This window comes from Triturus cristatus, chromosome 8 (genome assembly GCF_964204655.1).
Source record: "Triturus cristatus chromosome 8, aTriCri1.1, whole genome shotgun sequence".
Lineage (NCBI taxonomy): Eukaryota > Metazoa > Chordata > Amphibia > Caudata > Salamandridae > Triturus > Triturus cristatus.
This window is the reverse complement of record NC_140591.1, coordinates 1,127,363,705-1,127,391,362: the sequence shown is the minus strand read 5'-3', so window position 1 is coordinate 1,127,391,362 and position 27,658 is coordinate 1,127,363,705. Positions and strand designations below refer to the sequence as shown.

General features: G+C 47.5%; 1 protein-coding gene across 1 annotated transcript in view; it reads left to right on the top strand.

Annotated features, from left to right (window-relative positions):
• CNOT11 (CCR4-NOT transcription complex subunit 11) overlaps positions 1–27,658 on the top strand; it is a 155,511-nt gene that overhangs the window by 15,637 nt on the left and 112,216 nt on the right. Inside the window, exon 2 of the mRNA XM_085622759.1 lies at positions 12,872–13,036. Coding sequence (XP_085478885.1) covers positions 12,872–13,036 — 165 coding nt within the window. The remainder of the gene's footprint in view (positions 1–12,871; positions 13,037–27,658) is intronic.

Genomic DNA, 27,658 nt, shown 5'->3' with positions numbered 1-27,658 from the left:
ATCTATTAATCAGGGGTTTGAGATGGTCTGCAAACTGGGAGGACATAATTTCTCCATATGCAGACGACATTCTGCTATATGTAGCTGATCCACATACTACACTGGACAGGATATTACACATATTCACATTGTATCTCAGATGCTCCTGATAAACTGCAACAAATCCTTGATCTATGTACTGCATGGGGCAGCCCTACGGCTCCCAAAAGATTGTACAGCAGGATTCTGCTAACGGGGGATCCTTATCAACCGGGACCCTGATATCTTTTACGAGTGCAACCTTGAACCCCCATTCCCACGTTTGCGAAGCGGTGTCCAGCATTGGAGAGCACTACCACTGTCCCTGTTGGGAAAGACATCACTCTTTAAAATGATGGCCCTGCCCAGCTTTCTTTACATGCTTCACAACACACAGTACCCGGTCCCGCCTTCTACTTTCAAGCTGTAGACACTGTGACCCGTACACTCCTGTGGGATGGGGGTGCCCCTAGAAAATCCCTCCTGAAACTGACAAGGGGCTAGTACAGTGGAGGAATAGTGTTTCTAGCCCTCCAGAAATACTACTCCGCAGCCCGGCATATTGCAGTCAGTCATTGGTTTCACCTCCCTCAAGATGAACCAGATTATAGAATGTAATGGTGTAATATGCAACCTGAGGGCTATCGTAGAGAGATAAATGAAGGTAGATGCTACAATTAATTTTCGGGCTCTACTTCCGTTACGTTTCAGATATGGCCTATATCGCTGGCAGCACTGGGTTGGCGAGGTAAGATCACCCATGATACCCCGCTGTGGGACACAGCGAAATTGGGCATATTGGCCGAACAGCAGGGCTTCGATAAATGGGACCTAATGGGCCTCTCAAGAGTGGGGATGGGGGATTGTGGGCACATGGGGAGGTAATATCCTCTGCAGATTTGCAAAGGGACGACCAATAAGCACACGCAGAGCCATGCCGCTATCTCTAGATTAGCCATGCCCTAATAAGGCACTACCCAATGGATAGGAGCTTCTGGAGTACTCCCCACTGGTAGACAGGCTGCTGGAAGACTACAGGGATAAAAAAGCAATCTCACTAACCTACTGCACTCTTAAATAACTTCCCTGAACTCTTGACTCCGAGAAAGCTGTGTGACGTGGGGAATTTAAAAGATGTTGAATGACCAGAGGGTGATTGCATGTCCAAGGGAGGTAGCTATACGGTCCCATTTTCGACTTGTACAACTAAATATTTTACAAGGGTCCCATTATGCTTGCACAACAATGGTTAAAATGCAGCAGGGATGTATTGGCGCTGTGCCCCAGAGAATGTGGCCAGGAGTGCAAATTTTTTCATATGCTGTGGGCTTGTCTGGCACCCAAGAATTATTGGGGTGCAGTGACCATCTGTGTAATGAATGTGTAAGGGGGTGCCATGACAATATAGGCAAAGTGGTGCCTTTTAAATACTTGGGACATAACTGACTGGAGCAGCAAAATTCTTCTCTGGGTGACGCTGGACTTTACGGTGGTCCAGCGCGATATAGCCAGGATGTGGAGGGCTATATCCGCTCCGACTCTGAAGCAATGGAAAACAGACTGAAAAAATGGTTCATGTGGAGAAAGTGGCTTCCTGTTGCAGAGGTACCCCCTGAAAACCTAGCAACCCTGGTGTGGTCTGACTAGTTTTAGGCAGCCTGCCACCACCAGGCATGTTTCTGGACACCTGGGTCGAGAGCCTCTGCTCTCTGTTGCCAGAAACCAAGCACATCCTGGGTGGAGGTGTCACCTCCTCCCTCAGGATGGGCACAGTGCTCGAGAGGGAAGCTTTAATGGCCTGCTGGCTTAGTAATGCAACCCCAGCCTCTGCTGCTAGCAGCAGTTGGCTGCACCCATTTCAAACCCCCACTTTCGGCGAAGAACAGGAGGTTTGACCCCTTTGCCAACTCTACCTCTCGGGTGCAGGAGGGAACATTAAGAATTTTTTTCAGTGCCCACCATCTAGAAGATGGTGGGACTTATCCAATCAGGCTAGGAGTATGCCCCGCCTCCCACAGAAGTGTTCCATAATAGCGGGCATAGCCACCCCTGGTAGGGAACCTATTGGTCCCTGCCTGCTACTCCCCGGTAACGCCCCTAATTCTAGTATTTAGGTAGCTCCCCTAGACCTTGAAAGTAGTTCCTGCCAACCTAAAAAGAGAGAGGACGAAGAAGACTCTGTGCATAGAAGACTGAAGACACCCACTGACTAGACCCCAACCGGCCTGTCTGCAGCTTCAAAAACCCTGCAAAGAAAATGCCTGTCCTGCATCCAGCGACCTCCAAATCCCCAGGGAGGACTGCCTGCCTTCGAGAAATACCAGAACTCCCGAGGACAGCTGACCTGTCCTCAAGAATCCAAGACCAAGGGCTCTGGTGCCCTCCGGAACCACGATCCCTGACTACTCTGCACTGATGCCTCCAGCCTGAGTCCAGGTGGCCCACCAGTCAAGAAAAGGTTCCCCAGCGATCCTGATTCCAAGTGCATTGTTGGCTGACCCCTCTTGAACACAAAGACGATGCCTGCAGGCTAAATCCGAAGGCTGTCCCCAACCGCGACCGGCTCCAGTAAGGGAAACCTGACATCAGAGGACACCCCTCCAACCGAAGCCCCTGGGCCTTGGAGAGCTCGACCTACAGTGTCACTGTGATCCACAGCATGCCAACTTACCTCTGCTGCTGTTGGTCTTCTTTGTGCAGCCTCCGGTTCGACGCCTGCAGCATGTTTCCTCCCTTTACAAGCATTGGGCGCCCAACACCGTGCAACAAAAGAACAAAACAGCAGACTAAGGTCAAGCACTTAAAATTCCATTAAGTGACAATATATGCTTTCGAGTGCAACTACTCCCAGTATACGCTGTTTGGAGATACTTGTCTTACAGAAGGTCCATGGAGAAAAAAAGGAAGGTGCGCTCCATCACAAGTCCTATGAAACCAACACCAATATTTTGAAATAATTTTTTTCTTTTATTCGTAGTCTTGATAAAAAGATAGGCACACAGCCAACGCGTTTCGTTCCCTTGTGCCTTGGGAACTTCGTCAGGGCTTCCAATAGGTATCGGAAATAATCAATATAACCTGAATACGGAGTGTTTAATCAATCAAAGATCAAGAATCTAGGATTTTTGTTCAAGAACACCAGTATATACGAATTCAGCTTTCATATTCTTGTAGCCAAGATGTTGCTTTATTGTAGGATTTTTTTTCTAAGTCAGCTGGCATTCTGTATCTGAGAAGCGGCACATCCTGTCAGTTTCATGTACATATACGGTTCCCTTCTGTTTCTATAGGCATGCATGACAATTAAGTACGCTATGGACGTTTCAGACACCAATAGCGTACTTAATTGTCATGCATTCCTATAGAAACAGAAGGGAACCGTATATGTACATGAAACTGACAGGATGTGCCGCTTCTCGAATACAGAATGCCAGCTGACTTAGAAAAAAAATCCTACAATAAAGCAACATCTTGGCTACAAGAATATGAAAGCTGAATTCGTATACACTGGTGTTTTTGAACAAAAATCCTAGATTCTTGATCTTTGATTGATGATTAAACACTCCGTATTCGGGTTGTATTGATTATTTCTGATACCTATTGGAAGCCCTGACGAATTTCCCAAGGCACAAGGGAACGAAACGCGTTGGCTGTGTGCCTATCTTTTTATCAAGACTACGAATAAAAGAAGAAAATTATTTCCAAATATTGGTGTTGGTTTCATAGGACTAGTGATGGAGTGCACCTTCCTTTTTTTCTCCAGGCGCCCAACACCGTGTTTGCACCCGGCTGCCCTTGCGCCGCTGGTAGTGTATGTTTGGTGCTGCCTTGTAGCCCACCTGTGCCTGCCTAAACCTCCGAAGCTTGAGCCCATCAGCTGCTTTACTTACCTGCAACCAGCATGTCTTCAAGCACCCCCCGTCTCCATTGGTTAACATTGGGTCCTAACTCTAGATTTGACCTCTGCACCCAGCTGCCCCTGTGCCGCTGGTGGTTTAATTACTTGCAATTTGTTTTCTTCTGATTAACATTGCACAGACTGAAAATTGCAGTGTCCACTTTTGAAACTCAAAAGCATTCTTATTTAACAAGCATTTGCAATGCAATAGGTCTCGCATTCACGCGAGTTTGAGCTATTGGCATTGTAAATCACAATGCCTTTTATTTATGTTTTGGGTTAAAACATACATTAAAGGCATTGTCATTTACAATACTAATAGCGCAAACTCTCTCAATGCGAGACCTATTGCATTGCAATAAAGGGCCTTCTCATCAGCCTTAACTGTAATGTGCCAGTCATCAAGAATTTCGAGACAAAGGCAAACGCGCTTTAAGTCCACTCCAGACTTGTTTGTTACCAATGCGAATGAACAAAGTGTGAGCATAGGAGAAGACGTGGAGACAGCTCCTAGTGTGTTGCGGCAGAAGTAGCGGGTGGAAAGATCATGACTGCGCATAAATGTGGTGGAAGGGGTGAGTGGCCATTCCTAAAGAGACTGAGGAGCGTGGCCGAAACCAAAGGTTTCTATAAAAATAAAGTACACCACAAAGTACATACCTGATGCACAAATCCCATGGTGCACGAGTTCCCACTTCACTGGCATGTTTAATGCTCATCCCAGCCACACCCCTTTTATCTTGTGACATCTGTGCCATTTTGCACACGTTTGTTGTGACAGCATCGTTCTGCACACGTTTGGGTCAGCGCCTTGTAACATCTGCACCCAGCAACTGCCTCTTGTGAAATAATTTCCAATGAGCATCTGTCCCTTGTGGTATTGGTTTCACTTTCCACCTGCCCGTGTCTACCTCGTGTGACGTTAGTGCTGCTTCTCTCCTGTGGATTGTGAATGAGCTCAGTTCGCGCTACATCATTCTGCACCTACGTATGGTGACATAAGAGCCACTCTCCACCAATCTCTTGTGACATTCGTGCAACACTGCACATGTTTGCATCTGACTCTTGGAATATCAGGCACCCTCCAATCTTCTGGATTAGTATGTCGTGAGACCAGTGACGCTTTGCACACATCTCTTGTGACAATAGTGTCAATCTGCACAAGTTTGCATCTGTCTCTTGTGACACCAATGGCACGCTGCAAGTGTCTGCATTAGCATCTTGTGAGATCAGTGACACTTTGCGCACATTTTTTGTGAAAATAGTGTCAATCTGCATGTGTTTGCAGCTGACTTCTGTGATACCAATTGACACTTTGCAACTGTTTACATTAGCATCATGTGAGAATTGCACCGCACAAAACGATAATATATTGCGATAGGAATCGAGTTGGGTGCTTCGAGTCCAGCGGTTTTCATCTCAAACTAGAGTGTGATGACTTGCACTCAGGGGTGGCTCTTATGGAAGAGGGCTGGACTTTAACTGAAGAATCCCCTTGCAGACAAAACGCGCTGCTCGGCAGGTATGTCTACTGCACTACACGATTCTTGGGACTAAATACGTTTTCTGTTTAATGGCACACCCTTGCTGCTCACACCCGTTCTTTTCAAATGGGACCCAAGATGTGCTAAGAAAGGGGAGAAAAACAAGCAATAGAACGCACTCCAGGCCTATGGCAAGCTACGCATACCCGCCCAGCTACCAAACTTACTAATTGAAGGGAAAAAAAGTTAAAGCGTGCCACGAGCCAAAGGGGAAAAAAGTTAAAGCGTGCCATGAGCCATAAATATGAAGAACAAGCACCGGTTTGCGGTGGTGGGACACGACGGAAGCCTCTCAGAGAAGGGGGGCTCGAGCGTGAGGCTAGGAACAACAGACGACTGGTGGGTGGGGTCCTACCCCACTTCCAAAGAAGCCAGACAGAAAACCAACGACAATAGATCTCGCAAGCAAGCAGCGCATGTGCTGCAACGCAGGTGAGACCTAGGGTGGTCGGGGCCTAAGGGAGACGGGGCGTGCACCAAACCCACTTCCAAAGAAGCCCAACAGAAAACCAACGACAATAGATCTCGCAAGCGGACAGCGCATGCGCTGTAACGCAGGCGAGACCTAAAAATTTACTTGCTTTTATTAAAGATTGGCAATCCTAGTAAATAAATATACCAAAATACTATTTTTATAAATTGGTCTCGGATTTATTCATTGAGTGTGTGTCTCATTTATTGCCACTGTGTGTACAACAAATGCATTAACACAACCCTCTGATAAGCCTAACTGCTCACCCTCGCTATCACAAAATGGAGCATTAGTGTTATCTATTTAACCTCTATACAACCTCTGAAGATCCACTGGATTCAATACACACTATACCTCATTTTGGTATAGTATATGGTGAGCCAGCCTCACAGTAGCCAGGATGTGGAGGGCTGCGTCACCTCAGACTCTGAAAGAATGGAAAAGAAACAAAGGCTAGTGTATGCAGGCCGAAGAAGTGGTTTACGAAAGCAGAGGCTGCCCAAATTAATGGGCCAAAATTTGGGGAAAGTGGAATGAATATTGAGGGATGTTATGTGCACCCATTGACCGTTAATTCTTTGTTACGATTATAAAATGTTCACAAAAATTGCAACTGGAAAAATTGTTTTTTGCTAAACTGCTGTAAAATTTTAGGTATCATTTCTTTGAAGGATAGTTTGGTAAAATGTGTTAAAGCATGCTAATATTTCCCAAAAATATTCAGATTGAAAAATCAGCGTAACCGGTTTCAACAAGATAATGAGTAAACATGAGTAGAAACAAGTATTGGCAAAGCATGTAGGTCCAACATTGGTGGTCAGTCTTTTGGTTTTATCAATGCATGTCTTGTTTTGACATGGCTTTTCTAAAACCTTATTGTTGTCAATCAATACGTATTTGTACAGCGCTGCTATTCACCTCTGGGGGTATACAGGTGCTAGGTTGCAGGGCTCAGTTGAAAAAACAGGTCTTGCGCCTCTTCCTGAATTCCACCAGAGAGGGTGATGTCTGGAGGTGAAAGCTGTACCAGGACCTGGAGGCAAGGTAGGAGAAGTAGCGACCTCCGCTTTAGCTTCGGCAGATGTGCAGTGCCTAAGCGAATGAGGTGGAGCGCAGGTGTATGGAATGTTGGTGGAAGCTGAGGCGGTGCTTGATGTATGCTGGTCCTTGATTGTGGAGGGCTTTGTAGGTGTGTCAGCATCTTGCATTGGCATTGTTTTTGGATGGGGCGCCAATGGGGGTTCCTGAGGTGGGGGGGTGATATTAGTCTGTTTGGGTAGTTTGAGGATGAGTCTGACTGCTGAGTTCTGTATCGTCTAGTCTCTTCATGAATTGGGTGGTGGTTCCTGCGTACCATGTGTTGCCGTAGTCCAGTAGCTGGTGACTAGGGCGGTAGTTTTCCTCAGGCCGATTGGTAGCCATTTAAAGATTCTTCGGAGGGTGTGAAAGCAGGCGGAGGAAACTGCGTTAATCTGTCCTTTCATGGTGAGTTTGCTGTCCAAGATGATGCCGAGGTTGTGGGCGTGGTCTGTCTGCGTCTGTGTGGGGTTGGGTCTGAGTTTGGCGGGCCACCAGGTGTTGTTCCACAGGGAGGCGTTCCCAAAGATCAGCACCTCCAGTCTTATTGATATTAAGCCTCGGACAGTTGATCTTCATCCAGTCAGAGACATTCTTCATGCAGATGTGGAAGTTGGTCCTTGCGGTGTAGGGTTCTGACAAGAGCAAGAGGATGAGCTGGTTGTCGTCTGTGTAGGATATGATGTTGAGATCATGGGTTCCGACAAGGTTGGCTAGAGGTGTAATATAGGTGTTGAAGAGGGTGAGGCTGAAACTTAAGGGACTGCCACAGGTGGTGCCCTTTGGTTCTGAGGCGAATGGGGGTAGGCGGAAGCTTGGAGTTTGTCCCGTTAGGATTAATGCGATCCATCTGAAGGAGTCTCCCTGGATTCCAGTGCGGTGCAGTCTCTTGATGAGTGTGTGGTGGGATATGGTGTCAAACACTGCAGAGAGGTCGAGATTCTCCCCTGTTGAGGAGGGTGTGGATGTTGCCAGTGGCGGAGATCAAGGGGGTTGTGGTTTGCACAGAAACCGAATTGAGAGGCGTCGGGCAACGGTGAGATGACGGTTGATGGCCTTCTCAAGGACTTTGGTGGGAAAAGGAGCAATGAGATGGTGTGTCAGTTTTGGAGTTATTTGGGATTGGTGGAGGGTTTCTTGAGAGGTCGGACTTCTGCGTCTTTCAAGGTGGCTGTGGAGATGGATGTGTTGGGGAGAGTAATGAGTTTGTGGCTGATATCCTTGCTTCTGAGGTTGAAGAGGCGGTGGGGGATGAGTGAATAGTGTTTTTTCTACGTGTTCTGCTTAGAAACAGAACTGTGCCTGGGATCACAGGACGTCCGAATGCATGGGCTGAGTTACCGTAACACAGCAGGACCTATGGATCCAAGTCTGACTAGCTCACGATGCCTAACCTGCCCTCCTAACCTTCCAGACTAGCAAGTGAATTGGCAACCTAGAACACAACTCTCTAGACCCCAAAGCAACTGTGGAAACCGATCATCACCTTTTGGTTTTTTCACTCCTGCATGTCCATAGTAAAGAAAAGAAAGACACGAGGAAAGTTTACAATATTTATTGAAACTACAGCTGTATTATGATTAAAGCAGTTCTTCTGCGAATAGAAATCGTATAAACTAAGCAAAGTAATCAACATTACGAGCAAACTGTGTATAATAAAAAGTACCTACCATGGTAGATAAAGCTGTCTAGGCGTACCCTCACTACGTGGTCACAGAAATATATCTGAGATCTTTGGGATTAGCACTGGACCCCATACCTGGTTTCCTGTAGTTAGGTGGTCCGCATCGTAGGTGTAAACTCGGTTTACTCAAGGCTGGTGCGCCTGTTCCAAGAACTTTCTCTCTTGCTAGAATTCTCCTCTGTATTCCAAAAGGCAAGTATAGCTCTATATGATAAGAAGTGCTGTGTTGGAAAACAGCAGCTGTGCAACTGTGTTGAGTCTGAACGTTAGGAGATGTTGCTGACTGAGCACAGAAAAACAGGGCACCATAGTGCTCAACCCTGTGCAAAATTTTCAGACTGAATCCCGAGAAGAACTACTGAATAATAACATACAGCATATTTAAAAAATGATATGGCATACAAATAAATGTGTTCTGTGTGGCTGTGCAAAGCAATCGGGGCCTAATACGTGTAGTTAGGCTTAAATAAGGGAGAACCTGAGTGGGCCCTAACAGGAACTTACAAGAGGGTCATGATGGCTGTGGTGGTCTATATGGTGAGCTATTCCCGTGTAGTGAGCGGATGGTCGGGAGTGGCGTCTGAAGGACTGAGGAGGCTGTAGAGGTCAGTGGTTTGGGGTTTTAAGTTCCCGTAGATGGTGGATAGCTTGTTGTGGAAATGGTTCGCTCGTGTTGCTGAGTTTCTGTGAAGGGGCGATCGTGTTCTCAGTGGCCGTCTGGCAAAAGAACTCTTGACTATGCTGAAGAGTTCCTTGGTGTGGTTTGCGCTTGCTTCGATGTGGTTTGCGGCGTCTTTTGCATCTTTGAGATGTTGGTGGTATTTGTTGAAGGATAATTTGAAGGTTGCTCAGTCTTCGGTGTCTGTTGGTGCAATATCTTCTCTCCAGTTGTTTGCAGCTGTGTTTCATTGTCCTGAGTTCTGGTGTGTACCAGCTGGCTTGTTTGGTGGATTTGGAGGTCTTTGGCAGGCTTGATGGAGGTGACTTGGTTGTCCCACTTGGTGTTCCAGGTGATGTAGGTCTGGACTGCCCGGTCCAGCTTAGTTGCGAGGTCAGGCTCAGTGGTGTTGAGGGCATCCGTCCATTGAGTCTGTGTCACTTTGCTCCAGCTGCAGAAGGAGGAGTTGGGAGGCCGGGTGGCAGTACACAGTGATCCTGCGATGGTGAAGTGGACGATGGTGAGGTCAGTCTAGGTGAGTTCTCTGGTATGACTGTCGCTGGGTGTGAAGATCAGGTCAAGCGTGTGTCCTGCACTGTGTGTGGGGTCAGTGACCAGCTGGGTGAGGCCGATGTTGCTTATGTGTTCCAGGAGGTTGTCGGAGTTGGTGTCTGTGGGGTCGCCGAGGAAGATGTAGTGCTTGGACTTGATGGCTAGTGGGGCAATTAAGTTGATGGCGTCACAGAAGTCAGGCCGTTGTCCTGGCGGTCTGTAGGCGAGGGTCCCTCTGGTCTTTCAGCCATCTGTGTGGAGTTTGAAGTTGAGGTGTTCCATGAATGGTGTGGTTTCGTCTTTGGTGGTGGTGCAGCGGATTGTTTCTTTGTGGATGATGCCGCTGCCTCCTCTGTTTGTCGGTGCGGTTCCAGTGTGTCATCTTGTGGCCATTCGGCATTGCAATAGCAATGTCGGGGGTGGAGGTTTGAGCCCCGTTTTGTCTTCGATTTGTTGAATTTGCAGTGTCCTCTCTTTCTGGCACCACGGGCATCCCACTCGTGGCTGTCAAGCATGATTTAGGGCAGTGAGCCGGGACAACAGTGGTTTGGAGGGTGCTTTTATAGCAGTTTCTGAGCAGTTGCAATTTACCAGTTCATGAGGCAGAGTACATTAACAGCATCCAACTAAGCAATGTCATCTGCGGTTTGTGGCATAACTATGGGGAGAGTTAGTCGAGACAGCTCTGGAACTAGAGGTGCTCGACTCTGCCTCCAAATGTCTTTCATCGAAGTTGTTTGGCCAAGGTACCCCTTCTCACCCACAAGTTAGTTGCAGCCGTCCGTGTCTGTATCTGCTCTTTTCTGTCTTGGGCCGGTGTTGGCTCACCCGTTGCCGCTTGACCTCCCTCGCAGGGGTGGTACAGTCAATGTTCACGTCGGGTGGTGGGTGATCAGCAGTGCGACTCAAGGGGGAGGGGGGATCCCAGATTCCTATGGTTTGTAGTGCTGTTACTTCACCCAGTCCCAAGCATCCGCAGGCTCAGTGAAGAAATGACCTTTTTGACATGCATGACTTTCGAACTTTGCCAGGAATAACCAGAAATAGGTGAGGCCGGCAGCCCACAGCTTCTTCACTCCCATGAACGATGCCTGGCAGCGCAGGTCTGCCAGATTGTAGTCCGGAAATACGAGTATATGGTTATTGCCATAGTCAATGGGTCCCATGCATCAATTTAGCCACCACCGGGCATGACAGGGCACCAGATGGAGACAGTCGGGCGGGTAGCCAATGAGCCCTCTCCACTGCGAAGAAGTAGGGGCAGTCCCAGGGGCGCCACAGTGGTGCCTGGCCTGGCCTCAAAGAAGGTGGTGAGGTTCAACCCCCTCTGCACCTTCCGGAAAGCCGATGATGCACAGGCTGTTGCAGTGCAGCCTGCCCTCAGCATCTTCTGCACTGTTCTCCAGTGTGCAGACTCGGATGGCAAGATCCTTGACCTGTCCCTCAAGGTCCGTTGTGGTCAGTCGGAGGGTCTGGAAGACGGTTTCAATTGCGCCACACTTGCAGAGAGTTTGTGTTAGTCATCGTGCAAAAGGCTCAATACGACCGCCACCACGTCCACCTTGCAGCCCAGGTCCTGTCTAGTGTCTCCTTGACAGTGCTAATCAGTGCCATGAGGGCTGGGGAGTCTCTTTGTGTCTTCTGCTGCAACATCTCCAGTGCCCGATAGTCCCTTGGGGTGAGATATGCCACCCCATGCACTAAGTATCCCCCCCCCCACATGACTCAGGCCCACGCTGTGGGAGAAGGGGGCCCGCCATTGGTTGTTCCAGCTGCTGGTGAGTGGAGACCCGACCATCCTGGGAGTGATCTGGTGATGTCATCAGGAGAGTGGTGTTGTTGGCCAACCCCCTCCCCCACACCCAGGAATCCGCTTTGCCGCCAAGTTTTGGAGAGGCGGTTGCCCTCTGCCTTTGGGGGGGCACAAGCTGTCCCGCCTTGAGGGGGAGGCTCCCTTCAGACAGACACATTTCCCACCGCCATATGTCTTCATGCTCGCTGTCCAATGATGAGCCCCCTCGATGCGGGGGGGTGCTCCTTGATACCCGCGCCAGCGTCTGTTCCTGCTCACTCCGTGGCTGTAGGTGGGGGCGAGGGACAGGTGTGGGAGACCTTCCCGCCAGTATGGCCTCCTCGCTGGTAGTTCCAATTCCAGGCGGGCTGTACCCTTCGGTGGAGGGGGGGACATGCGCCAGATGAGAGCATTCAGGGCCCTCTGAATTTGCACCCAACCTGGGGGATGTACATATTGAGCTCCACGCGCTCCTCAGCCGGCTGCCGCCCGTACCGTGGCATTGCAGCCACTCTTGCCCACCTCATGCGCCCCTGTCACCGGACCATGGGCCCCCTGGCGGAGCGAGGTTAGAAAGCGTCTGCCATCTTCCTGTGAAAAACCACGCTCCCCTTATCAAAGTTAACAATGAGGGATCCTAGATCAAGCTTTAAATGTTTGCACTTAGTTGCAAGGGAGTTAAGCTTGTTCAAGAAGCAGGGACTATTTATTAGGGTGATGATGATTCAATACATTTTTAAATGTGGAGTTGTGGATACATCAGTACATTGTGTTTAAGTATGTGCGCACTATTGCTCTTTTAGGGAGCGGTAGACAGCAATCGTGGTTCAGATATCCATTTGAGCACAGAATGTCAGACTAGGTATGCAAGTGCTCCAAAACTAATGTCTTGCCCTGCGCGAAAGTGTCATTGATAGCTTAAGGTCTGACCCGCATCCAGTCATCATGCAGTAAGACAGAGTGGACTAACAGTTACTTAAGCTACAAGAAAGTAAATTCTGTGCTGTGTAATTAAATTGTCAACATTATTTGTGAAATGAAAATGATTCTACAACTCACTTTTTCCCTGTAGTAGGAACAGTTCAGAGACATTAAATGTTCACCATAATTGAGATACGTGTTTTTTGCAAGCTGTTTCGTGTGAAACCTAAACTTCTTTCTTCTCTTTTCCCTTAGGGTTTTTGCCTCCAATAACGCCACCTGAGCGTTTTTTTCTTTCCCAGCTGATGTTGGCACCACCCAGGGAACTGTTTAAAAAGACCCCTCAGCAGATTGCCGTTATGGAAGTCCCAAATATGCCTCAGTCGGTGGACATTAGTGGACTTCAACTCGCTTTGGCAGGTGAATAGAAATAACTAGTGTCTTTTCATAAAACGTCTCGGTTTCAAATACGAGTTAGGGACTCTGGTTATGGGGGAGGTTGCTATTTCTGCAGATTGATTTGCTATAACACTGCTTGCCGAATCTGCATTTAAAACATTCTATCAAGGGACAAAAGTAGGGTTCTTTAAGTGCTTTAGTAATTTTTGTTCTCGGCTACATCAAATAATACTGAATAGTGTTGGGACGAACTTGACGTGACAATCGAACTTTTATACTGAAAAGATACTTCTTTATCATGTAAATTAATTTAGTAGTTTTGTTTTGCTGTTTGAGGTAGGGAAAATGTGTTGCGTGTCATTCAAATGATGTTTCAGCCCAATTGGTTTGTTTTTTAAATTCATATATGGATCAAACGGTTGCTTTTCCAATTATGCTTCAGTAGTCTCCCCGAAGTCTGATTTCCTCTCACAGATGCAACATTTTGGTCTGACTGTCATGATGCAAGCTGTTTAAAAACTGTACGCAACCCTCCTAATAGAAAAGATTTTCAGGAGATCGTAAAGGGGGCTTACCTCAAACCCAGTAAGGGTGAGAGATCCGTTATTGCACAGAAAAGTGTGCAAATAGATATGTTCAGTTTAAAATGTCAGTAAACCACAGAAAAGGAAGTCCAAAAAATTGGCCAATGATTGAATTCATGGAACTTTTATCCTTCAGCATTTGCAGGCTTTGTGGCCAAGGGAAGTGGGCAGTGGGTGTGGCTGTACGTCACACCCTGCCACCAGAGTCCCTGCATACGTGCCAGCATTTTGGAATAGGTAAGTGGGAGATCTTTAAAAAACAACCGGTAAAATGTATTTACCACTGTTGAAGCATTTTCAAGCGGGACACAGCCAAAATAAAGCCCTTTTCGTCTTAAAAATCGATTCTCCCGTCTGGATCGGGTCTGTTAACATGTAGGAGTCTGCTGTGCATGGCTGAAGGAAGCCATGCCCTGCAATCACAACTTGCTTGAATGGAATAGGCACAAAGAATCGCTAAAGACCATGGCCTTTGCCGAGGACCTTGTATGTGACCAAGTCTGCATGTGTAAGGATTGGGTACAATACAAATCCTCACTTGGTCATGTTCTTTTAATTTGCAAGTTTATCAAAATGTGTAACAAGCTCACTAAAGTCTCTTTAGCCAAAGGATGTACCAGCAGTCAAACTTTCTGCGACGATATCGCCCATTATTTTAGGAACAAGGTGGAGCATATTTTCAATTCGTTCAGTGCTCAGGAGAATCATTCTCCTTCGTCGCAGCAAATCTTAGTAAATAAGGCCTCACACTCTGACATGACCAGATTCAGTTCAGTTTCTAGAACTCAGGTGAAACATCTTATTCTGACTACTAAAACAGGATCCCCAAGAGATCCATGCCCTCCTTCAGTGCTCAAACAAATCCATGAACTCATAGCAAAATGCCTAGTCAACATCTTCAACGCAATGATTCGATCCGGTATCTTTCCCACATCCTGGAAGAAGGCTTGCATTCTTCCTCTTCTAGAAAAGTCTAACCTCGACCCTGATACTCTGTCTAATTACCAACCTATTTCCAGAGTTCCTTTCATGGCCAAGATCATTGAAAAAATCATGAATTCCCAACCCACACAATTCATGAAGGAACATAATTTGTTAGATTCAACACAATTTGGCTTTAGATACTGAGGCAGCATTTATCCAAGCCACAGACTAACTTAAAACTATTCTTGACGACAATGGAAATGCAGCTCTAATCCTGTTTGACTTATCCGTGGCCTTCGAAACGGTGGTCCATCCGACATTATGCCATCGTCTTGAGAGTATGGGTATTAAAGAAGCACCTACTTAGATCATTCCTAAACAATAGGGAAAACACTGTGATGCTAGATAGGTTCAGTTCAAAAACGTTTTCTCTTGTGTGGAGTACCGCAGGGGTCTTCACTGAGCCCCTCCAAATTCAACCTATATATGGAAGATCTTGCCCCGCTGATTCAATCTTTTGGTCTCTTTCTCTCTCTCCTACGCAATGACACACAAATTGCGATCTCGGCTGCAAATAGGCCAATAATACGAGTTTTCAGCTTCACATGTGCATGAAAGAAATCTGCTTTAGAGGCCATTGCCCCTCTGGTGGCGTGAGCCCCGAAGGCCCGTAAGTCTATGCCTGCTTCCTGCATCACCCATCTCACCCAACGGGCGATAGTGTGGGTAGAGACAGCTCTGTGGGGCTTCTTGAGCGCAATGAGCAGTTGATGCTCTCCTGGAGGGTGAAATTCACCCATAGTTTCAGAGAATCCGGGACGGCAAGATAAGAAATGTTTTTTGTTCCACATTTAGTTTGTCTACGGATCGTGAAGGTAACCCCCGTGGGAGAGACTATCTACCTGCGACGTACTGGGCCCTGACGTACGAAACCCGTCTGCAAGAGATCAGGCAGAGGAGCATGGTGAGCTTCGCCGAGAGCTCCTTTCTGGAGAGGAATCTATTCAGCTGCCATGAAAGAAACCGGTTTAAGACCTGGTTGGCATCCCAGAGTTGTGAATACTATGGCTCTGGAGGTAAAGAGGCGGATGCCTCGGAGGAGGCGACAGACCATGGGGGTGTTCCATTCCCCCCCCCCCCCCCCCCCCCCTCCACCAGAGAGCCGTCCACCATGGTATGACCCGCTGAAATGGCAGCAGAGGGTATTGATGGATCTAATAGAAGCCAAACCCTCTTCCGCTAGGGCGGGCAAAAAATTGAGAATGGAAGTCACATCTGTTGCCACGGGTTTGAGACCCTGTCGCACACACCAACAATACCACCTTCTCCAGGTGGAGCGGTAGCGCTTGACCGTACTGTCGGCCAAGGCCTTGGAAATGAACTTTTCAGCCGCTCCCGAAAGGCCTGGTACCGCCCATCGTCTCCTGTAATCCGCCACGCCATCAGGGCTAGCGAGCCTTGCGTGATGAGCGGGTGGGAATCCTTGTCCGGACTCAGGAGAAGAGCGGGGGAGAGGGATTGGAGAATCCCAAGAAAGTTCCAGAAGAACTTGAAACCAAACTTGCGATCTCCAAATTGGTAAGATGAGCACCCACGTTCGCTTGCTGGTGTCCAACTTGGGCTGAAACCCTTCTTATCATGGTGAACGGGGAAAAGGCGTAGCCCGCTTCCTCTTGCCAGTCCTGCAGGAACACATCCGTTGTAGGAGAGTAGGATCTGCTTCTTATGGTTCCCCCCCACTTTTTAGGTCTCGCCTGAGCCAGCGCATGCGCTGCTCTGCGAGACATTTAGTATTGGGTTTTCAAAGTGCTACTAGACGCTTTTGCTGGCCTCAAGCTTGCGGTTACGCACGTGCGCAGCCGCCATCTGCCTCCCATCCAGCGCGATCACTTTCACTTTTTCCTGCTGCGGCGCGCGCATCACTAGCGTGTTTTTAATTTTTTTATTTTATGGTCCCCTTTCTATCCCGGTGCGCTTTTGCTCGCGAGCGCGCACATACAACTCCCGGTCGTGGCCGCTAGTCTTGCTTGTTAAAACGGGTTTACAAATAGGCTGCTCATGCATGACGAACTGATCCTGGGGGCGCAGCGTTTCATGAATTAAAACCGGAGGCGTTCTTTGACATTTCAAAACTATGGTTCTTTCCATCAATGCGTGTTCTAATGCAGCAGGGGCGATCTACTACCTTAAAAAGAATGCCTTGTTAATAGTATCCGCTCTTAACAACCATCGTTGCAATCGAGTAACAATTACAACGTTCAGCCTGGTTTGTGCTTTGCTAATGACAGCTGGCGGACAGCAATACTTAATTCTGATTGGCCAACAGACGTGATAAAATATACAAGTGCCGTGCTCTGTTGAGCTCTCAGATTGATAGCGTGGAAACATGTACAGTGCACAGCCCGGGAGTGCGCTTCTCAACCCTCAACTCCTACTCGCTCGCTTCCTCTTTCTTTCCCTGTTTTTATCAGGCCCCTTTTGCTTCTATTAAATGCCACTACTGTTTGCTTTTCCTGTTCACCGCACGCTCCCATCTTTTCTTCCTCCATTACGGCCTTTTCCAAAGCTCATCATACCCAACGTTGCTATACGCAGCTACTGTCTATGCTTTATGCTGCTACATTGCTACCTGTTTCCCTATCCTTACAGCCTTTCTCACTCCACTCTGTATTAAAGCACATTCAAGCCAAACAGTGCTATGCCCCGCCACATTATGCACCTCTACTGTCTAGGCTTCACGCTGCTACATTACTCCCTATTTCCCTTTTTCTACAGCCTTTTGCCCTACATTCTGTATTACAAGATCAGCGCTCATTAAAGGCACACTTTTTATTACAGCCTCTATTAGGCCCCTTCTGCTTTTGTTTATCCCACCCTACCACAACAATAAATGCCCCGCGTATGCTTTTTACCTAGCGCATGCAGCACAGAAAATATGCACACGTTCAACTCGCGCCATTTGCACAACTACTAGTCCCTCGCTCCCTCCCTATCGCTATGAAACTTCTCTTGCTTCTTGCTGTGATAACTGCCGCTCGTATTTACTTTTGGTTTTCACCATTCGCTTTTCCCTTTCCTCCCTCCATCTTTACCACTTTCTTTCTGTTATGCACGTTACTTTTGCCGCCTCAACACACAATAGTGCCGTTCCATACACACTTCCGTTCCCTACGTGCACAAAGGGCAGCACAAATGCACGCGTACATGTTTATAACACACGCACTTAAGTTGAAGTAGAAATTTGGAACGGTACAGGAGGGGGTTTCAGGGCGCACTAAAGCTCAGCAAATTATAAATCTAGCAAAAGTGTACTTCAGGTGGTATTATCTAACTCATTCCTTAGCACACAATAAGCTGTATATTTATAGGTACAACCTATAAATATTAACACGCCTCCAACTGCCCCACACAAAAAAAAGAAACTCAAAGGTACGGAGTAACTTTTAATGTTGTATAAATATGTATAAAAAACAGCAAATCTCACAAAATACATTTGCAAAGCAGTACCTTACTTTTATTACATACATCTTTAAGCCCTTTCACTGCACTCCATAATTTTTATACACTAGCTAATACATCTTTAGCTAACTACAAACTTCCATATAGCAGACACATGCCCTGCAGCACTGTTTACTGTCTACGAGAAACATTCCTTTTTCAAATCTCAATTAGCCGCTAAAGCTTGTCTGGTTCGTATACCTCAAGCTGTGCCTTTACCCCTCCCCGTAAAATCTTCCATGACAATTGTAAACAGCCAGACTGAAAGGCGCCTTTGGCGCATCTGCCCGTTACATTTCCTGTTTTACATTTCCGCAAATCTTGTAATACTTTTAGATCAATGCCAAAACACTACAACAAATAATCTTACGACCCGTTCTATTACTGTACAAACAGCCATCTTAAACTAGTAACAAAGCTACAGTAACAATCTTGTCACCGGACATTACCCTGCACGGCACGGGCAGCACTAGCCTTCTGCTAATGCACCTTTTATTTTGCCTTTAAATGCAAATTATTTCTTCCATACTTTTCAAAAGCTACACACGTTTTGCAGCACTTTTCCCACTAATTCCCAAGATAATTTGTAACACATATACTACACAAAATATAGTTCTACCATTGCTTCCTCGCTCGTCTCGTCTCCCATCTCCACCTTCCTCCTCCATCACATGTCACTAGTCAATAGCGATTATAACTATACCCATGCATTGTACCAATTTCAAGTCCTTACTACAACAATGCTCACATTTATACCCCATGTCCTGTCACTAAAAATACAGCGATGTTTACACTTGTTGCAGTACTTACAAATATTTTAAAATAACCCATTGCTCCACAATGTAACACACTACCAACTGCTCATAAATGACTACCTATTAAACAATGCGTTTGCTACATTATCTACCCCTACATACTTTTCTAAGCCCACACACATTAAGCACTTTGTGCTAACATATGTTTATGTCCAAATACCTCATGCCTACAACACACAAAAAGCATTTTCAATGCAATAGGTCTCGCATTTGTGAGAGATTGACCTATTGGCATTGTAAATGCCAAGGCCTTTTATTTATGTATTTTAAAAGCCTGCAAGCAAGTATAAATATGCACTTTGTACTTATAGTCCTTGCTTACGAAATGCACGGCTGCCAGTAAAACAGACACCGTTATTAACAGCCTTGCTTCTCGTAAGTAACTACTACTATAACTACAGATAATGTGTTTATGCACTCATTGCAGGCTTTCAAAACACATAAATAAAAGGTATTGTCATTTACAATGCCAATAACTCAAACTCTCACAAAAGCGAGACCTTTTGCCAGGTGTTCATGTTCATTGTTTTACCAGTAGTCTCTCCCCTGGTCTCCTCCACCAGACCCTTGTGGCCCTCTTTACCCCTAGCTTCTTTGACACCTGTCGTGCCCTTCTCCACTCCATTTCCTCAGCCCACTCCTCTTTAGGACACTCTCATTCAGGGTTGGATTCCACCGAATATTTTCTGTCCCATTTTATTTTCCTTCTTCCCCTTTTCTCTCCCTCCCATCTGTCTACTTCACCAATTTAGTTCCCTCCTGATTTCTTTACATGCACCTGTCTCTTGTTATCTCTGTCTCTTTGCTCCTCTCACTTTTCTTCTCTCCTCCATTTTTACCATTCCTCCCCTCTTTCAATAATGTCTCCATTGTCTCTTAAATCACTCCTCCCGACCCCTTGCGTCCCCACTTCCTTCATCTCATGTTGTACCTTCCCCTCTCACTCCTCCACATTTTGTACCATTCCCTCCTCAATCTTTGCCTTTATTTGCGTCTATCCTGGAGTCCCCCCACCCACACTATTTTGCCTCCTCACTCATCTTCTCAGCTTTTTTCTATATCTCTGTACCCTCCTATATACCCCCTCTCTTCTTTAGCTCTCTGTGGCTGTCCCTTCACCACCCATTCTGTTAACACCTCCTCTGTGTTTATAACACTTTCTTTCTCACTCTCTAGCCTTCTCTGCCTGTGTGCCCTGCTCTTTACACATTTTAAACAACACAAGAGCAACCCATATGTCCCTCTGAACTGGGTAATTTGCACTAAGCAATAACAATGTTCACAGGGAACTTATTTTAATTAAACAATTAATCGATAAGGAGTACAAATTTATATACTCATAACTGATTCAATCCAAAAGCAGGGAGAAAAACATTTCAAATCAGTTGAAAAATTACTTCAGTAACCTTGAGAATTGTTTGCTTCAGCCGAAGTAAATAATATTTTAATTTTCAGTCCCCAGATAACTGTCCTGAAGAGACCCCCTACCCAACGTGGGTTGAAACGTCGTCGACACAAACCAAGAGAGAGCAACAAAGAATTATGTTATTGTTGAATGCCTCTCATTGTTTTTAAGACCTTTTCCCTATTCACTTATTTTTCACCTTAAAGGCTTTGATCACTTCACTGGGCTCTTTCTTTCACTTCCTATCCGTGTGCCTGTAGCATCAAAAACCTGTGTTGAAATAAATAATTTTTGTGAGTAAATTGCTATTCATGAAATAAATTATATTTACTTCGGCTGAAGTAAACAATTCTCAAGGTTACTGAAGTAATTTTTCAATTGATTTGAAATGTTTTTCTCCCTGCTTTTGGATTGAATCAGTTATGAGTATATAAATTTGTACTCCTTATCGATTAATTGTTTAATTAAAATAAGTTCCCTGTGAACATTGTTATTGCTTACTGCTCTTTACACCAGCACCCTTTACTCCCCATCATGCTCCTCCTTTTTTACAGCCTACACCTGTCCGGTTTCCTATTGTCGCACTCCCTCCTTTGCCTGCATTCTCTCTCCCCTTTCTTGCAAACCTTCTCCAGCAGTTTCACATCTGTATTCTCTCACTTCCACCTCTTTTTTTGGAATGATTTCCCTTTACATCTTCAATTAATGCCCCCATACGCCTTCCCCTCACCCCTTCTGCCCACTCATGTTAACTCAGTCTTTACTTCCGCCCACAAATTCCTACCTCGGCCCTGCCTTTCCTCTCTTGACCCATCTCGGCTTCCCTACAACCCCCCAAGGTCTCTCTCACCCCCACAGCCATGGATTCTTTCCTCACCCACTTCACAACCATTAACTTCACCGAAACCGCTTCGCACTACCCGTTTATCCCTCACCCTGAAAATGTATTCTAACCCTCTTCCCTATCTTCCCTCCCACACCCCCTTTCGCTGCCCTCCCGTACTCATTTGTCTCCGACACCAACATTCTTTGAGTCCTATCTTGCCTTCACAGCCCTCATTGGGTCCCCATCTCACTTCCACGCCCCTCACACGCTCCTTCCCTCGTGCATTCATGCCCTCCTTTTACTACCCGCCCCATCCTCACCATGATACTTCGCGCCCTCATTCCTCATCTCCTACTTTACCACCTCACCGCATCCTTCGTAGCTACGCCCATTCCTTCCTTCACCCCCTTTACTCTTCATTCCTTGTTCCTTCCACTGCGTTCGCACAACGAGCATGAAAATGCTCATACAAACAAAAAAACATAAGTGGACAATGATGTATCAGTTTGCTAATGTTCACATTTATGGAATAAATGTATCCCACAATTTACAGCGTAAGCTACACTTTTTTTCTCAACGCTATTGTCACACTTCGAGTGGTGTGTAGATAGTAATATATTTAAATAGTATTTGCAGACAATGGAGTGGAAAGTAGGTGGAAAATGAGCAAAACCTGTTTAAAAGATAACATTTTTAACAAGCATTGGCATAGCCAATAGACCCCTTTGGGACCTTATAAGTGTTTAGCCATGCAACACTTGATGTTGTTGCACCAAGGATATTGTGCTGGATAACTTCAGCAAATATGGTTGGTGCAACAACATCAACTGTTGCATGGCTTAACACTTATAAGGTACAAGGTTTAACCATGCAACAGCTGATGTTGTTGTACCAAGGATATTGTGTTGCAAAACTAAATACTTATAAGGTCCCAAAAGCGAGACCTATTGGCTATGCCAATGCTTGTTTTGATGATGTATCACTGTTTTTGACTGGGGTCCTGAATAGCAGGATCCCAGCAGTCTATCTGCTTTTGCCTCTAAATTGATTGCATGTACTTTAGGTACACCCTAGATTGGATACTGGGGTACCCTTATCAGTCCCTAGTATATGGTACACTATGTACCCAGGGCATAGGTACCCCAGAGGCCACCCAGGGGCTGCAGCATGTATTGTGCCACCCCTGAGAGACCATTCAAAATGGCACCACAGGTCTGCTACTGCAGCCTGTGTAAGGTGGTGCATGCACCCCTTACTTAAATATAGGTTACCTATATCTATTCTAAATCACACATATAAACTATCAGTCACCCCTATCGCAGGCCTTGTCAATCCTGAAGGCAGGGTGCTGAGTTTTATGTGACAGGGTGCCCCTGCATGAGCAGAGCCCCTCCGCAGCCTTCGGCACCTATTTTCTGGGGTTGTCTGTGATGCAGCCAACCATATATATTTAAGTGCATTATAACCGCGCTGTAAATGCTAACTTTAAAACGGCTGCTTAGAAACATGTTGTGTTTGGTGTCAAACCCCTTGGAATCGTTCCTCCCCGCCAGTAACTGGCAGGGGAGGTATGATTCCACCCTTCTAAAGAGACTTATGTGAAACACCGGTACACCCGATACCAGCTTTCTCGACCTGGGCATCACAAAATGGATGCCACCAGCCACAGACACGAGTCTGCCCTCCTGCAGCTGAGCCAAGCTCGAGCAGAGGAAGGCCTGACAATAGGTTTCCTGTCACCGGGAGGTGTGACCACCTCCCAGACAGGCTTTAGTGTATTGGGGCTGGGTGGGTGTACTCAGAGTGCCAGAAAGTCTGCACTGGGGGCACATTTGGTGTCCTTGTGCATAGCCCAGCTGAAACCGGTTGCAGGAGCCATTTGCTCCTACTCTGGCACAAAACTGGACAAAGGACATGGGTGTAGTCACTCCTCTGTCCTGACCCTCCCATAGGTGGGTCCCCAGAGTTTGTCCAACCCCTTCCTTGGGTATAAAGTAGGAACCCTCACTACAGGACTTTAGATTTTACCTGGACTAAACTCTGCAAGCACAAATCACGTACTTCGACGGGCTACACTTCGCTGGACAACAGAAGAATCTCCCTTGGAGTAAAGGAGTTACTCCCCTGAAGCAGCAGGCACCTTAACTCATCTGACCGGTTTGCATCTCCTGAGCTCCTGCGGACTCCGAAGATTTCTGCAACACAGGAGGTGGGTTCCCGAGCTTCCCTGAGGTTGATCTGACCTCTCAGCAATTCTGAGACCAATATCCCTCGAGGGGACCGTGCAACCCGACCCCCCTGTGCACCGTGTACTTTTGCAGCAGCATATGCTTTTTGGCGATCCCTGAGGCTGTGCTTTGGGCTACGTGTAGTCCTGACCCCGAGCAGTATTTCCATTGAAGATTTCCAGCCTACACTCCACGAGTGTTCCTTGGGCTGGTATTTCGTGATTCAGCTCGAGGTCCCTTCGCGATCCCTGGTCTGTTGGCATGTGGGTCCCTGTGAAGGTAACTTTAAATTTCCTTGGGCTTCCCTGGTTGCTTCAGACGTGCCCTGACTCTCCATTGCTTGGAGAGTCCCCAGGACCTTGCTGGTCCTCACCGTAACTTGTTTCCTCTGCCCGCGTCGGTCGCCGTTGCCAAGGCTTGTTGGTGTTCAATCCGAACACTGACCACAGCCCCCTCCCACCCCCGAGCACTCGACATCCTTCGTGCGACAGCTCACCTCCGGACTTTGGTCGTCATCGACGTCTCCTGGTACCCGTGGCTACAGAGTCAAGCATCCTATCATCGTACCTGAAGCACCCGACATCGCTGGGCATTCGTCTACCGAGCCCCTGGTCACCCTGAAGTGACCCAGAGTCTGTCCCGCTCTGCTTTCAGGTTCTTCTCACCTCGGATCAAGGCTTGGATTCCACTGGACACTTCATCTTCCCGGCTACAGCACTTCTTTGCATCGCACCATTGAAAACGACGAGGGTTTCTGACACCACTTGACCCCTAGGCACCCGGCTCCTCTGGGATAGGTAACACTGGTACCTCGGTACTCACAAGGGCGCTGGCCTTAGAACCTTCTATGTTCCAAAGGGTTTGCTTGAAGTCCTCTCCGAAGTGTCCTTAAACTGTAAGTTCGAGGCATATGAGCTGCAGATTACACACTGTGCATAGATCTCCATCTGGTGTTTGGCCTGGATGTTTGCAGTTGTTTTTCCCCTTGGAAAGTCTTTGGAAGTCATGAGGTCTGTGACTCCTCCTTTGGATGGTATTGCGCATGGGCTTCGGCTCCATTCTCAGATTGTATTTTTCCGCCATCGGGCTTGGATGTGATCTTCGCGCTCCGGTTCCGAACAGTTTCCAGTTCTTCAATCGACGCACAATCCTCGGGCCTAGGCACGACCAAGGACACTGCTTCCCACACCGCGCCTTCGGGACCGGTAAAGAAGCCTATCAAGCCTACAGGCGGCTCGGGCTCGAGCCAGCCCACCATCGGTGCCAAGAAACACTCCTCCGCACCGACGCCGAAAAAGAAAATGCCCTCCTCCTCGGCACCGAGCTCCACACCGAAGCACTCGGCGCCGAAAACCAGCACCGGCTCCTCGGTGCCGACACAGTCTTCGGAGCCGAGCAAAAAACACAAAGCCATCGACACCCACACCTCGAAGCCGAAAGGCATCTCTGAACCGAGTGACCAACCAGCCCTTCCAAAGCCGCACAGTTCAAAACAACAAACTGGTGCAGACTCCAAAACAAAAAAACCTACGCCCCTGACTCCTTCTGCACCGACGGAGCGGGCACTCTCTGAAGAACTATTTAGGCCTGATCCATTACAAAAAACACTGGTCAAGGACCCTAAGACTGGACATTTGATGCTCGGCATCAAAAAGAGACAGCTGGACAAGCCTGTCCCGCCTCCACCTCCAAAGAGGATAGACTTTGCTACCTTCCCTTTGAGAATACCTTCACCCCTCCACTTCCCCCTCCCTCACCCCATCATTCCCCCATACCCTCTCCGGATGAGGATGATGATGTCTATGATGATACAGGGGACGAGCCCCATGACCAACCTACAGGGGACCCCACTCCTACAGGCTCCTCAGACCTATGGGACGACTATAACATTCCAGACATCCCTAACGTCCCACAGGATGATCTCTACCCTTCGAGACCATCCCCACCAGAAGACTCAATGGGGTTCAACCAACTACTCCAAAGGGCTGCACATTACCACGGTGTGGATCTCCATACTGACCCCGTGGAGGAGGACTTCCTCCTTGATACCTTCGATACAACACACAGGGCCACTTCCATTCTGCCCATGCTCAAAGGCGTTATCAAACATGCGCTGGAGGTCTTTAAAGACCCGGTCAGATCCAGGGTCATCAACCCTCGCATCGACAAATATAAGGCCGCCCCTACAGATCCCACCTACATCAGAGGGCCAGCACCACTAGATTCCCTAGTAGTGTCTACTGCAAGAAAGCGGGCAAACACCCAGGCGAGGCACCACCACCTGACAAGGACTCCAAACTCTTGGACGCATCGGGCAAGCGCACTGCATCCCAGGCTGTCAACATATGGCGCATCGCCAACACACAAGCGCTTCTGGCAAGATATGACAGGGCACATTATGACGAACTAGAAGTCATAATGCAACACCTCCCTGACCAATATAAAAATAGAGCCAATGAGCTAATCCAGGAGGGGAAAAAACATCACCAACACCTCCATCCGCTGTGCCCTAGATGCAGCTGACACCGCCTCTAGGACAATTAACACCAGCGTCGTCCTCCATCACCATGCCTGGCTACGGATTTCAGGTTTCAAACCGGAGGTGCAAGCTTCCATTCTGAACCACCCCTTTGACCAGGAACATCTGTTCGGCCCAAAAGTGGACGAGGCCCTAGAAAAAAATGAAGAAAGACAGATACGGCTAAGTCTATGGGGGCCTTACAATCGCATCCTCCCAGACTCTCCTTTCGCCGCTCTTCCTTTCGAAGCACATCCAGAGGCTACTCCTTCGACTCCACTTCCTATAAAGCCCCTACCCAATCCACGTTTACAAGGGGTTACCAAAGAGGCAGCTACAGGGGCAACAATAACAAAGGCAGAGGCAAGACAAACACCTCCCGCTCTGCCTCCACCCCTACCCAATGACTTCCCTCCACTCCCCCCAGACAATCCCACTCCGGTCGGGGGCAGACTCTAAAATTTCCTTCCTATCTGGACTACAATCACCTCAGACAAATGGGTAATCCAAATAATTAGTTCAGGATACTGCCTCGAACTAACATCTACCACCCCCCAAACATTCTACCCGAACACCACCCGATGTCACGGGAATATTTAACATTACTAAAGCAGGAGGTAATCTCCCTCCTACAAAAGGGTGCGATAGAACCAGTGCCTACCAATCCATAAAATATGGGAGTTTACTCTCTATATTTTCTCATACCAAAAAGGAATGACACTCTAAGGCCCATCCTAGACCTCAGACCCCTAAATCAATATATACACTCAGACCATTTCCACATGGTCACACTCCAGCAGGTTCTTCCACAGCTCTCCCAAAACGACTTCCTGGCCACTTTAGACCTCAAAGACACCTACTTCCACATTCCTGTTCACAACGCTCACAGGAGGTTTCTCAGATTTGTGGTGGACGGCCAACACTATCAATTCAAAGTGCTCCCCTTCGGAGTCACCACAACACCACGGGTGTTTACCAAGTGCCTAGCGGTAGTGGCAGCACACCTGCGACGGCAACACATTCATATCTTCCCATACCTAGACGACTGGCTCATAAAAGACAGCTCATACAACCAATGTGTACTACACACCCAAGCCACTATCCAATTACTTCACGACCTGGGCTTCACAATAAATCACATGAAGTCCCATCTGCAACCAACCCACGTAAAGCTATACCTCGGTGCCACTATAGACACCGCCAAAGCGCTAACCTACCCCAGTCCGGCCAGGATAGCAAGCATTCAGGCTCTCCGTGCCAAATTTCAGCCAGAACACTCTCTTCCAGCTCGAGTGTTCATGCAACTAATAGGAATGATGGCCTCTTGCATATTCATAGTACCCCACGCAAGACTCCAGATGCGTCCTCTCCAAGAGTGCTTAGCGCGCCAATGGAACCAGGCCCAGGGTCAATTGACAGATCTGGTGTTGGTAGACGGTCGGGCCCATCGCTCTCTGCAATGGTGGACCACCACAAACCTTTCCAAAGGGCGACCGTTCCTGGACCCGGTTCCTCAGATAGTACTGACAGCAGACGCATCGCTCTCCGGCTGGGGAGCTCTCCTATTACATCACACCATGCAGGGCAGGTGGACACCTCAACAAAAGTTACTCCACATCAACTATCTGGAGTTACTAGCCATATTCTTAGCACTAAAAGCTTTTCAAACTCATGTCTCAGGCAAGGCCGTCTTAGTCTGCACCAACAACGTGACAGCCATATACTATATATAGAAACAATGCGGCACACACTCTCCCCAACTCTCTCAGCTAGCACAGGGAGATGGGCCATACACCAAAAAATCTTTTTCCTAGCCCAATATGTCCCAGGAGTCCAAAACACTAT